The sequence below is a fragment of the Stegastes partitus genome, unplaced genomic scaffold (assembly GCF_000690725.1).
Source record: "Stegastes partitus isolate 25-593 unplaced genomic scaffold, Stegastes_partitus-1.0.2 Scaffold77, whole genome shotgun sequence".
NCBI lineage: Eukaryota > Metazoa > Chordata > Actinopteri > Pomacentridae > Stegastes > Stegastes partitus.
The window spans coordinates 563,677-575,184 of record NW_007577808.1 but is presented as its reverse complement, the minus strand read 5'-3'; the positions used below and the strand labels follow the sequence as shown (position 1 = coordinate 575,184).

Sequence of the window (11,508 nt, the reverse complement as noted above, 5' to 3'; positions counted from 1 at the left end):
GGAAAACAAGCAAGAAACCGTACACACTGAATCTACTGTTGGAATAAGTAACTGTAGATCCCTGCAGCTCCAGAACAATCCACAACCTGCTGGAGCAATAAGCAATAAAGGCCTAAAAGCAATATAACAAGTAAATAAAACATGAACAATACAAAACCCACATTACAGATACTTTTCTCCTAATGTTATTTAAAAGTCAACGTTAAAGTTTTAATAGATTAAACCCCTGAAAACTCATCTGTGTATAAAAGCTACATTTGAAAACGTTTTCTTTGTCGTGAAAAAAATCCTGTCCTACCTTAAGATGGCTTACATGTAAGTCTGCACTATTGTTTCCTCTAAACAGATCTACTCAGTCCCTGCGTCTCCCTCTTTTCCCATTTGCTGCAGCTCGAGCACACCAGCTCACCAACAACTCTGTTCAAACACTGTGAAACCACTCTGTGCTAAGCTGTAATATTGGGGTGATTTAGACACCCATGTTCAAAGCAGAAAGTGATTCTGAAGACTAATAATAATGATGCAGAAAGCTCCACCCTGCAGGTTTATGCTGACTAGACTGGTTCTTTAGGTTTGTTACATATGAAACCCAAAAGTTTGAATCCGCATTTTTCAGATAGTCAATGAAGCGCTGCAGTTTCAAAATAGAATTGCTCATTCTGTCTCTTCTATCATACAAGAAACACCACATGGGCATATCAGTTAGGTCAAAAACTAGATTTTTACTGATGTAATGTTTGTTTCTTCTGCCACCAACAGCATCTTACTGCAATGGAAAAGTTTGTGATTGGAGAACAGAGTAAACGCTCTTCCACCAGCGATGTCCAAAAAAGTCCAAAGAAGAAGATGAAACTGGAGATAAGTGAGAGGATGAAGGAGGAGGATGCTGAGGAGGATGAGGATGCAGCTTCAGCAGAGTTCTCCCATCCTGTTCCCTGGAGAAAAATAGAGGCAGACAGACTGGACTGTGATTATGCATTGCTCTTCTCTAAACAGGAAGCAGACCAGCTTTTTAAACAGCTGGAGGAGGAGGTGGTCTACTCAACAGGTACAACAGGAGCACTTTTTCTGTGAAGTTACGACCAGAAGTTGAGGTTTAATTGAGCATTTTTTTGTTCCAGGAGAGAGAGCAAAGGTGCATGTGTTTGGAAAGATGCACGATATACCAAGAAAGCAGGCAACATACGGAGATGTGGGTCTAATTTACACGTACTCTGGGGTGAAACATTCGGCCCGCCCATGGACTCCAACCCTGGAGCACATTCGGGATGCTGTCACCAAAACGACAGGACGGACATTCAACTTTGTCCTGGTCAACAGGTGAGAAACTACCAATAGAAGCTGTAAATCTAGAGGAAGGTTTAACTGCTGAAAGTCTTCCATCAGGTACAAAGACGGGCTGGACCGCATGGGTGAGCATCGGGACGACGAGAGGGAGCTGGACCCGGTTTCTCCCATCGCCTCCGTCTCTTTTGGAGCAGCACGAGACTTCATCTTCAGGCACAGAGACGCTCGAGGGAAGCAGAGCTGCCGACAGATTGAACCCGTGAAGCTGGAGCTCGCTCACGGAAGCCTTCTCCTCATGAACCCGCCGACCAACACCTTCTGGTACCACAGCCTTCCTGTTCGCAAGAAGGTCCTCTCGCCTCGCATCAACCTCACCTTTAGACGCATCATACCGGCCAGCAAGAAATGAGACCAAGCGGAGTGTAGATGGTGAGCTGGACCAGATGTACTGCTGCCCAGGAGAGACTAAGAGACAGTGGAGCTTCAGTTTAGGCAAAGGTCCTCTGGAGCATCAACTCATCCCAACTTCAGAGTGTGTTTAGTAATGTTGCAGCTGAATCTGAGAGATTAAACAAGAGTAAAGTGAAATAAGTGAAAACTTTCAGCAAAATCCTTCAACCACCACTTCAGCTTATTTTAGGAAGATGTTAGTTTTGTATAGCAGCTGACAGCCTTAATAAAAACCTCATTCCATCTCAAATCATCACATTTTTATCACTATTTCTGCTCAACCATCTCTGATTTGCCTGAAATCTTTATAGTACAAAATCTGGATATTTATAAAGACATCTGTGGAGGTTTAGATTCATATAGCAAATGCTTTCAGATTTCTTTCTTTCTTTCTTGAGGCTTAAATGATATAAATATAATGTATAAATATCTCAGTAACTTTTAAAGATAAAAGCCTGACATTTTTTGCGATTATTTGTACAACATTGAACATGTAGATCAGATAATCTTCAATTATGGGTGAGTTGAAATGTGAATAAATTTAAGCCTTTGTAAAAAGTCAGATCGTTAAAAAAAAAAAAAGGTTGTTGGTGTCGCAAAAACAAAACTGTTGCTCTATCGCCTAATCCAACTGGTTCTTCAAATATAACTGGGAATTATTTTTATTTTTTTAAAATATATGCCCAGAAATTCTAGTGAAATGTCAAGCTTTCATCCTTTATTGTCTCTGTAATGTTTTCATTCAAGCATAGCTTCAAATCTCAATGTGCTAAAAAACAAGCCGAAAGTGGGTCGACGGGATTAAAAAAAAAAAAAAAAGTAATCTTAGAAAGTAATTGATATATCAAACTAAAGTTTCTCAGATACTGTTTTAAATCAAGCAAATCAGAGATGGCTGATCAGAAGGCTCTGTTGATCTGAGATGGGAAAACCCTTGAACAATTCAACCTTATATGAAACATCACTGGTTCTTACTGAATGTGGCCCATTTAGACGATATTCAACTACTTGTGTTGAAGCTGTAAAATAACAGGTCTCTGTGTGTTAAATGCAAATTGAGCCTTCAACATGTTGGAGGAGAGCTGTATAAGCAGTTAGAAATGTCACTTCTTTGAATTACACTCCATAGATTCTGTGCTTGGTTGAAACCCTGTCAGACTTTGCTATAATGGGTTTAACGTGCTGGACAGGGCGGCTGATGTATTGATTAAGCCACTTTGTAGGACTTCAACAAGAAATCAACATTAAAGTTCATTTTCTGGCCTTGAAACAGTTTGAAGCACAGACCTTAACATCTACTGCTTTCCTTTTCCAGAGCTTTCAAAACTCTCAAGGTTTTATAAGCGGGTGGTCCACTTGACCAGATATTATTTTGGCAGTCTCTGCCTTTGGCACCTCTTTAAATGATGTATTTTATTTATTCATTTGAAAAATGTTCTGCCTGTGAGGTTCAGCGTTTTGGTCAAGGACGCCTCAGAAAGTTTGTGCTTGATCCATGTTTGTCTACTGACAGACAACCTCTGTTGTTATAAAAGCAGTAAATTATCATCCTGTTTTAATAAACAAAACCTCTAAAAGTTCACATTTGCATGTTCTTTAATACCTGAAAACAATCACCTTGACAGACTGCACACAAATACACAATCTCACATGAATATACATCAGTGCAAACTGCAAACATTAAGGGGTTTTTTGCACCACAACTCATTTTGACTTAGTTGGTTCAGTAGGAAACGGCAGTTCTCAGTTACACAGAATTAAAAAACAATCAGTATAACTTGCCCAGAAACTTGCAGTTATACTTTAACTGAGGACAGATCAGTATTAATCTGTGAAACACCCACACCAGGCCAAATGGCTATGATGCGTCATATTTTCGGGAAGAGTCCTCTTTGGACGCTCACATTATTGGTAGCACTCGTGGTTTCAGGAGTTAAAAATCTCAACAACATGGCACTTGATCCTCAACTGTTCTGCTCTGCAAATCACGACAGTGTGAGGATATTTGGAAACAGCTAAATATCAAATTCAACAGCTGAACCGGGTCGATCGAAACGTTATTTCCAATACAGATCAGGTACACTGCTGGGAATGATTAGGCAAGTTAGATTAGACAACAGAGAGCCAGAGTTAAGGGAAATTCTACCTATATGACTTCTCATATGTAACAACTCCTAAATCACATCTCTGATAAATCCTAATCCACTACTTCTGTCGGTGTCTGTAAAGTACAGGCCACGGACAAAATAACAAGAACACCTTAAAGCATATTGCATACAAATGTAATACTTGAAACTACAGCATCATAAAAATGCCACAGAATGAGTCGACACTTCTGACTGCCTCGACAAAAGTAACATAAGCATCATCAATGATGTATTGCAGAGCTATTACTTCAGCGTGCACTACATTGTCAGGTGTTCCTGTTTCTTTGTCCTGTAGAAGCCAAAACGTTACGACAGATTTTGTAACGTGTCAAAGAAAAGTAGCTTACATGATCAATGATATTTGACTAAAATCCTGCAGGTCCATTATCTTTGGGATTAAGAGCCTCCTGCTCTGATCAGAGCAGCAGGCAGAGAGTCCAGAACACATCACACTGTGACCTTCACCATGTTGCTGTGACCCATGAAAGTTTTAATAAGTCTTGATGGCTTTCCTCTCTGCTCTCAGCGTCACACAGCCGCCTGTTGGTAACTGGCACATCAAGTGTAGCCGTTTGATTGGAAAGGTAGAAGTCAGTCCAGCTGTGAGCTTCTGGTTATTCCTCTGAGCGCAGGGCGAGGCTGAGCCTTCGAACTCTCTCGTAGAAGAGCATGTAGGCGTTGGAAGACAGCACCTCGTGCAGGCTGGCTTTGCGTACCGAGTCGTCCGACACCCACAGCCACTGGGAGCTGAAGGGAGAAGAGCTGCGAGGAGAGGGAGGGCTGCGGCGGTACGTGACGAAATGTCCTGAGTGCATGTCACCGTGGTGAACCAGCACAGCCGTGAGCTGGAAAAGGTACTCTGTAGAGCTGGAAGGAACAACACTGTGATCAAAAGACAAATACTGATCACTGACCATAAGTCACTACTGGTGCCCTGCATGGAGTCATCTGCACATGTTGTTTGGTCTTGATACATTCATTCAGCTTCTTTCAGGTAGTTCCCCACCTATCGTTGCAGGTGGGGGACTAATTTCAGAACCAGTGCAATTTGTTCTTTTGAACACTATCAGATACACACACCCTGAGCAAATACTGGTGTTTTTTTAATCTACAATGTAGATAAAGATTTTTTTTTTAACAAAGTAATTTTGCGTGACAGAAGCAATCCTTATGAAACAAAGCTGTCTCCATTCTTTAAACTTTAAATGCTTTAACACTTTAACCATTCTGCCTTTTACCCATTTCAATGTGAGAATCATTTGAATACAAATTACTCCTCAATAAAAAGTCTCAGACTGTTACATTTTTAGACGCTGTTTAAATGCGAAACTAAATTAGATTTTGTAAAGAGACAGCAATGAGTGAAGGCGTGAAAAGATTTAGTCTATGTTCTGATTTTTGAAAATAATATTTTAACATTTTAACTGTCAAAATGCAATAAAAAAAAATGTGCCCTCAATATTGTTAAAACATATCTACCTCTTAGTATTGAATGAAATAATCTTAATTATCATTTTGTCCGTGCACCCTTTTACATTCACAGTAACTTTAAATGCCAATCTCATGTTTGAATCAGTAACGTTTCCTGATAGTTTTCAACACAAATAAAAGCATGAATTAAAGACTTGAATGCCATCAGATTAACATAAAGGCAGCAGCAGCAGCTCAAGAGCGCTCTGATTTTTTTCTCTATTCTGGTATGTGTCCCACTTGTGAACAGGGCTCCTGATTGCCACCACAACACTGAACTTCTTCTATTTACCTGTAGTCACATGTGAGGCTGAGCTGTGGGTTCGCACCCGGAGACTGAAGGAATACAGACGAACAGGTTCCATTAGAAAAAGGTTTGTTGTTGTTGTGATGCTCTGCATCTGGAAAAGAAAATATACAAAAAGAATGATGCATGACAAAAAAAGAACTGACTTTGCAGTAGAATGATGCTACAGATTAAAAAACCCAACATACCTGTGCCATTAGCGGTGGGCTTCTCCGTGGAATCATCGGAATTTTCTGCCTTTATGGCTTTTGGAGCGCATTTGATCCGCTGAGTCCTCAGAGTGGAGCTGTTGTGTTTGTAGCGGTCCATTGACAGATACTCTGTGAACTGCACGTGCTCCTGCCGTTTGATGGGGGTTCCTTCGCTGGACCACGTCAGTCTTTGTAGATGGATGCAGAGGCACTGAGGGAGCTAACAGAGGCAACACCCGTCATTAGCAAATAAAGAGAAACCGTGATCTACCCACTAATCTTACACCTCTTTAATTAATTAGACAGAATTTTAAAGTGCTTTAAATTGGTAAAGACTTTCAAACTGCCAATTACGATCTCAGTCTATTCATATTTCGCTGACAGAGACATTCTGAATTCAGTTACCTTTCCCAGTTTTAGCTGTTTAACAAATGTTGTCCTCTGGCTTTCCAGGACTTGCCCATTAATTGTGGTCCCTTGTTGAAGCTGAAGAGAAATGATCAACAGCAGAGATGAAAGAAAGTCTGCAAAACACATCTTTGTAAAGAAAATTAGTCCAAAACATACCAGCAAGTTTCCAGTCTTTGCTTTTCAGTAAATCATTCAACAAAACGTTTACCGTAATTTAACAAGACACTGATACTGTAGTAAATGTACCTTGGTGCAGTTTTCACACTCCACTTCTTTGATGGTTTCTGAGGAGATAAAATGCTGAAGACACTGATCTAGAGAGATGGGCCGGCCCTGAGAACACAGATGAAATGACAATAAACAAACTATTACACAAAGATACTGTAATAATAATAATAATAACACTCATGTGCTCCTGATGTGTTTGCTTACCCACTGAGGTAAGGGAATGGACAGGGACAGGCTCTCGAAGGAGTCATATCGCACTGGACTCTTAATAAAAAACACAAAGCAGAGGTCATACAACACAAACCAACTTGCTATTCACTTCTCTGACAAAACAAACAAACAAAAAACCCTCACTTGTAGTTCGCAGCGCTTGCAGGACATGTTGCTTGTTAAGCGACCGTGGAAAGGATGCTGAAACTTCCACGGACTCGGAATCGGATGAAGAGGAGCTGCCAAACAAATAACACGGATTATACATACACTTCTTTATGTTTTTATTATCTAGGGTTTAATGATTTCTTTGTCTTCTTACCTCGACTTCTGCAGGTCATAGTTTTGTCATCTTGATCAGGGAGACTCTGGGATAAAAATAAAGACCAAAAATGAATCCACTGGCTGCAGTTTTAAGATTGACTGGAGCTTTAGATTAAAATGGTGCAAAAACTTTAGACTCCACATGTGCTAAACTGAACTGCAGAGGACAGGGTGCAGCATGCAAGAGAGATTTAAGTGCATTGAGTGCACGTAGGGGGGTGATAACTTGCCTCGAGCGACTGCATGTCAAACAAATGAGTGACTTTGGGCTGACGATCCCGCTCCTCCTCCAGGGAAGATGTAAGAACATGGAAAAGTTCATGTGCATCCTGAGAGGAGATAAACAACAAGAAAGGACTCATAAAACACTGCACCCTACATTACATAATGCAAAAAAAACCAAACACCTCAACAGCATTACTGACTAACCTGTTCTTCAAATGAGCTAATGTGCCACCGGTACAGTCTGAGCACATCCAGGAGGCATCCGGCATCAAGCACATCTTCCTCCCCGGGCTCATCACTGGACAGAGCTGTCGGTGCAGAAACAGCACCCGTGTGAAAAACATGAACTAACGCAGCATGTCCATCACGCTCTACTGACTTGTATGACAGACCTTTGAGAAGCTGCAGCAGTGTAGTAGACAGCCGGTTGTCTTTGCATGACTGGATTGTTGGTAAACCTGAAAACTTCTCCAGCCACCTGATGAAGGACGGACATGCCGCCAAGCCCTGAAGCAAAGAGTTCAGGAAGCAGGTGTTGCCCAGGTTTAACAGACCTGGAACCATGCCTGCAGGAAAGAACAAGTCATTGGAAGTTACTGCAGTGTAACCGGAGTCCAACATAAAACCTGTGTGAAGGATCGATTGATGATCAGCCCGCGTATTCTGCATTTTTGCGATTATTGTATCATTATGTTTTTAACCAGTTTCTAATAATATAAAAAAAATGTGATTTTAGCTCTTGTGTGGCTGTCTGTCCCTCTCTGTAGCAATGTCTCATATAAAGCACTGTCACATTTGTGACACATCACAACTAACAGCCTCAAAACATAGAAGAATAAATGTGGAAGGGTTCTCTTTTAATTAAACACATCCATCCATCCATTATCTATGCACCGCTTAATCCAACACCCTGGACAGGTCACCAGTCTATCACAGGGCTACACTTAGAGACAGACAACCAAGCACACTCACATTCACACCTACGGACAATTTAGAATCACCAATTAACCTCAACTTGGTACCGGCAACTTTCTTGCTGCGAGGCAGCGGTGCTAACCCTAATTAAACATATGTAAAACAAAAATAAATAAAGGCAATCCATGTTGGAGTTTATGATATCCAACATGTTGACAACTAGAGTTTCAATTTAACAGCAAATGTATTTCATTTCCACATATCGGCTATCAGTCTCCTTGATTACTAATCATCAGCATTGAGAAAACATACTGGTCGACCCTTAATCCGTGTGTCACACTGCCACACTCACTCTTACCTCTCTTTCTCTTCTTCCTCTCTGTAATGGGGCCCCACAAAACGTAAACTCCGGCTGCAATGGCAGCAGCTATCCCACCAATGACACCCCAGTTTTTTATCATCTTGTTTCTGCAAAAAGACAACACATCATAAAGAAGCACAACTGGAGAGAAGTCAAACAGAAATAAATGTGTTTTGCCTATTCGCCACATCACCATGGTGATGGCGGCGCTCATGGACGCAGTGGCCCCTTCAGGAGACAGCGACAGTGAACGTTTAGTGTCCTATCCCAGGCGTTCATTCCGCAAAACTTAAATGAACCTGAAGAAACGCTCTTTCGTCTTGTCTGTACTACTGTGTGTGTACAGCAGAATGACAATAAACCTGATCTGATTTGACTTGATCTAACAGCAGTGTCTAGGCCCTATAATTAACAATAAGTAGATTGTTGGCTATGATGCCAACATGATATATAATTAAAGGCAGCAGCATCTTTTCTGTGTGCAGGGTTTTTCCTGCAGAGAGGATTGTTTGGCAGTTCCCCAAAAAAGGTTTCAGCCAGCACCAAGTTCAAATGATAAGAACTGAAAATCTTCAAACCAGTATTAATTGCGGCTTCCTTTCTTTAAACACAAGACACTTGGATTTATCCAATGGTCTGAAATGAGAGGAAAAAAGGCAACAAATACTGATGGTCTTTACTGTACGTGAAACTACGGTGCTTACAGGGAGACTAAAGACCCTTTAAAATGCTATCTTTGATTTGCATCACTTCTACTGCATTTTCACAAATGCAAAAAAGAGAGATTTCACTGTTGACCAGGTTCTGATTAAGAACTGTTCAAATCTGCAAAAAAAAAAAAAGTCCTACAGCTAGTTAAGACTCAAACACAGTGTCTGGCGAGTGAAACTTTCTTTTCTTTTTTTTTTTTGAAATGGCAAAAACAGAACAATCACTGTTTTTTTCGTATCTGGACCATATTAAACCATATCAAGACCAAAGTCCAGTATCTACAGACAGCTTGGATCATACCAGAGAGGCTACAGACTCTTTAAAACACAGTTTCTGACTTATATTGAAGAAAATGCAAAAAAGGAGAGATTTCACTGCTTTCAACCATGTGGCTCGAAAGTCTTTACAGCATATTTTTCCATTTGTAATGACTGCGTGCTTTAACCTACAAAACCAAGACAAAACAGAACGTAACGCAAAGCTAAATAAATTAATTATGCACTAACCCTGTGATCCAATTAGTTTGTCTGCGGTAAAAAGAGGGCATGACGCAAAGCCAACATCAACATGACCCGGTGTGCTAGTAGTCCGGCTAGCAGGCTTGAAGTGTTGGATACCATCATTCACCACCATGTGCGGGATATATTTTGAGCTTTCAGCGTTTTTAACTATCCCACCTGTCCAGTGTGTAAACCTCACTCTGTCAACAGCACACACTCCGGAGAAGAGAAGCTAGCTTTAGCGTCTGTGCTAACTTACCGACAACACCGAGGTCAGGCTGCCCTCCGCGCACTATGTCGCCTCCATGAACAAACATCCAAGCTGCTATCTTGAAATACACACAGAATCCCCCACTAATGTCACCGCGGACCTCCGTTAGCAGGTTTAGTAAGTGTGACATTAAAGCGGACTGCGTGTCTGCGCATGTTACACTCCGACCCACGACGGCACCGTGACCCGCTTTGCTAACGTCCGTCACCGTGCTCTAGATATAAAGTTGCAGCTGTTGTTGTTTTCCACGTTGAGAGGTTTTACCTGATTACGGGTCCGGTGCCAAGAAACTCCCCAACGAGCTTATCAGAGCTCTCTGGTCGGCACCACAACATCCTGTTGTCCTCCGGGAACTCTCGCCATCGGTTCCGTGTTTCAGGACGGACCCGCGGAGGAGCGCACTGATGTGTCACACCGGTAACACTCCGACCACCAAATGTTTGTGGCGCACATTTCAGAAATGATTAACGACGTTAAGTCCGGTGAAGAAAATGTATGACAAAATGCAAACCATTCTCACCACTAATACGAGTTTAATGCTTTTAATAAATAAATAAATAAATAAATAAACCGCCATCTGAACCACTGCTACATTTATTATTGTTTTGTTCTTATTCGGAGTAGTTTGTTGTGATTTTTGTGCAGCAATGAAAAGAAACACAGAATCTACCAACAAAATAATATTCTTTATGCTTTTCTCCCCGTAGCATCGTAACTATGTTTATTTAGTTTGTCTACATCAAAAATCATCTATTGCATTTTTATTTTAAGTGTTATAAAACGAATCACGAAGGAAATTTGTGTGCCAGATATTTCTAAAAAAAAAAAAAAAAAGAAGAAGAAAATAACATGATATTAAACACAGTGTTTGAGGAAAATAGCATTAAGTATGATACATCAGCAAAAACAAAATAAATAAATAAGCCAGAAGAAAATTAGAACAGAAAAGTAAGTTATACTGGATATAATACTTTAAAAAATGGCACGTGATGGTGAAATATTACACATAACATTGAAAGATTGCATATAAAATGTAGTTATTTATTATTGAGCAATGGATGTTGATGTCATTGTTCAGTGTTTGTCACGCAATGTTTCAGCCACTAGAATGTTATGATTAATGTTAGTTCTTTTTACTTACAGTACTCGTTTGTTTTACTCTTTGTTCTTTTAAAGTAATTTAGCATGTTACTAACATTTTCAAATAAAGTAAGAAAAAGTCTTCAACATGATTTTTTTGGGTCATTGCTTATAGTCAAAAAGCAGGTAAATAAACAAAACATGAGGTTAAATTGATTTTTTTTGAAGTCATTGTAGCAATAAATTTTTGTTTTTTAAAAAAGTAGTTTTCTGACTAGCTAAATTCACAAAGACAAATTTCATCTTGTACATTCTGGTTGCTTAATTCCCATCCCATTAAAACTTACAATGCTTGGTCTTTTTTTGTTGTTGCTGTGTATGTTTTAATGTCATTTTATGTAATTATTTTTTTCTCCCCTT

At 40.2% G+C, this 11,508-nt stretch overlaps 2 protein-coding genes across 3 annotated transcripts in view; one reads left to right on the top strand and one right to left on the bottom strand.

Annotated features, from left to right (window-relative positions):
* Window positions 1–3,319, top strand: part of alkbh2 (alkB homolog 2, alpha-ketoglutarate dependent dioxygenase) — a 12,306-nt gene extending 8,987 nt beyond the window's left edge. Inside the window, exons 2-4 of the mRNA XM_008276580.1 lie at window positions 760–1,048; window positions 1,122–1,320; window positions 1,387–3,319. Of these exons, the coding sequence (XP_008274802.1) occupies window positions 772–1,048; window positions 1,122–1,320; window positions 1,387–1,696 (786 nt within the window). The 5' untranslated portion in view covers window positions 760–771 and the 3' untranslated portion in view covers window positions 1,697–3,319. The remainder of the gene's footprint in view (window positions 1–759; window positions 1,049–1,121; window positions 1,321–1,386) is intronic.
* Window positions 3,316–10,351, bottom strand: usp30 (ubiquitin specific peptidase 30). Of its 2 annotated transcripts, none has more exons than XM_008276581.1 (13): window positions 10,273–10,351; window positions 8,524–8,633; window positions 7,643–7,816; window positions 7,455–7,558; window positions 7,256–7,354; window positions 7,024–7,069; window positions 6,846–6,940; window positions 6,696–6,755; window positions 6,510–6,596; window positions 6,258–6,338; window positions 5,850–6,072; window positions 5,647–5,755; window positions 3,316–4,751 (listed from the first exon to the last, which is right to left on the bottom strand). In XM_008276581.1, the coding sequence occupies exons 1-13, from the start codon at window positions 10,341–10,343 to the stop codon at window positions 4,499–4,501; spliced, it is 1,512 nt and encodes a 503-aa protein (XP_008274803.1). In that variant the 5' UTR covers window positions 10,344–10,351; the 3' UTR covers window positions 3,316–4,498. The 2 variants fall into 2 exon arrangements, with proteins under 2 accessions (XP_008274803.1, XP_008274804.1); XM_008276582.1 differs by lacking the exon at window positions 10,273–10,351 and adding an exon at window positions 9,997–10,017.
* Window positions 10,352–11,508: the final 1,157 nt, after the last annotated feature.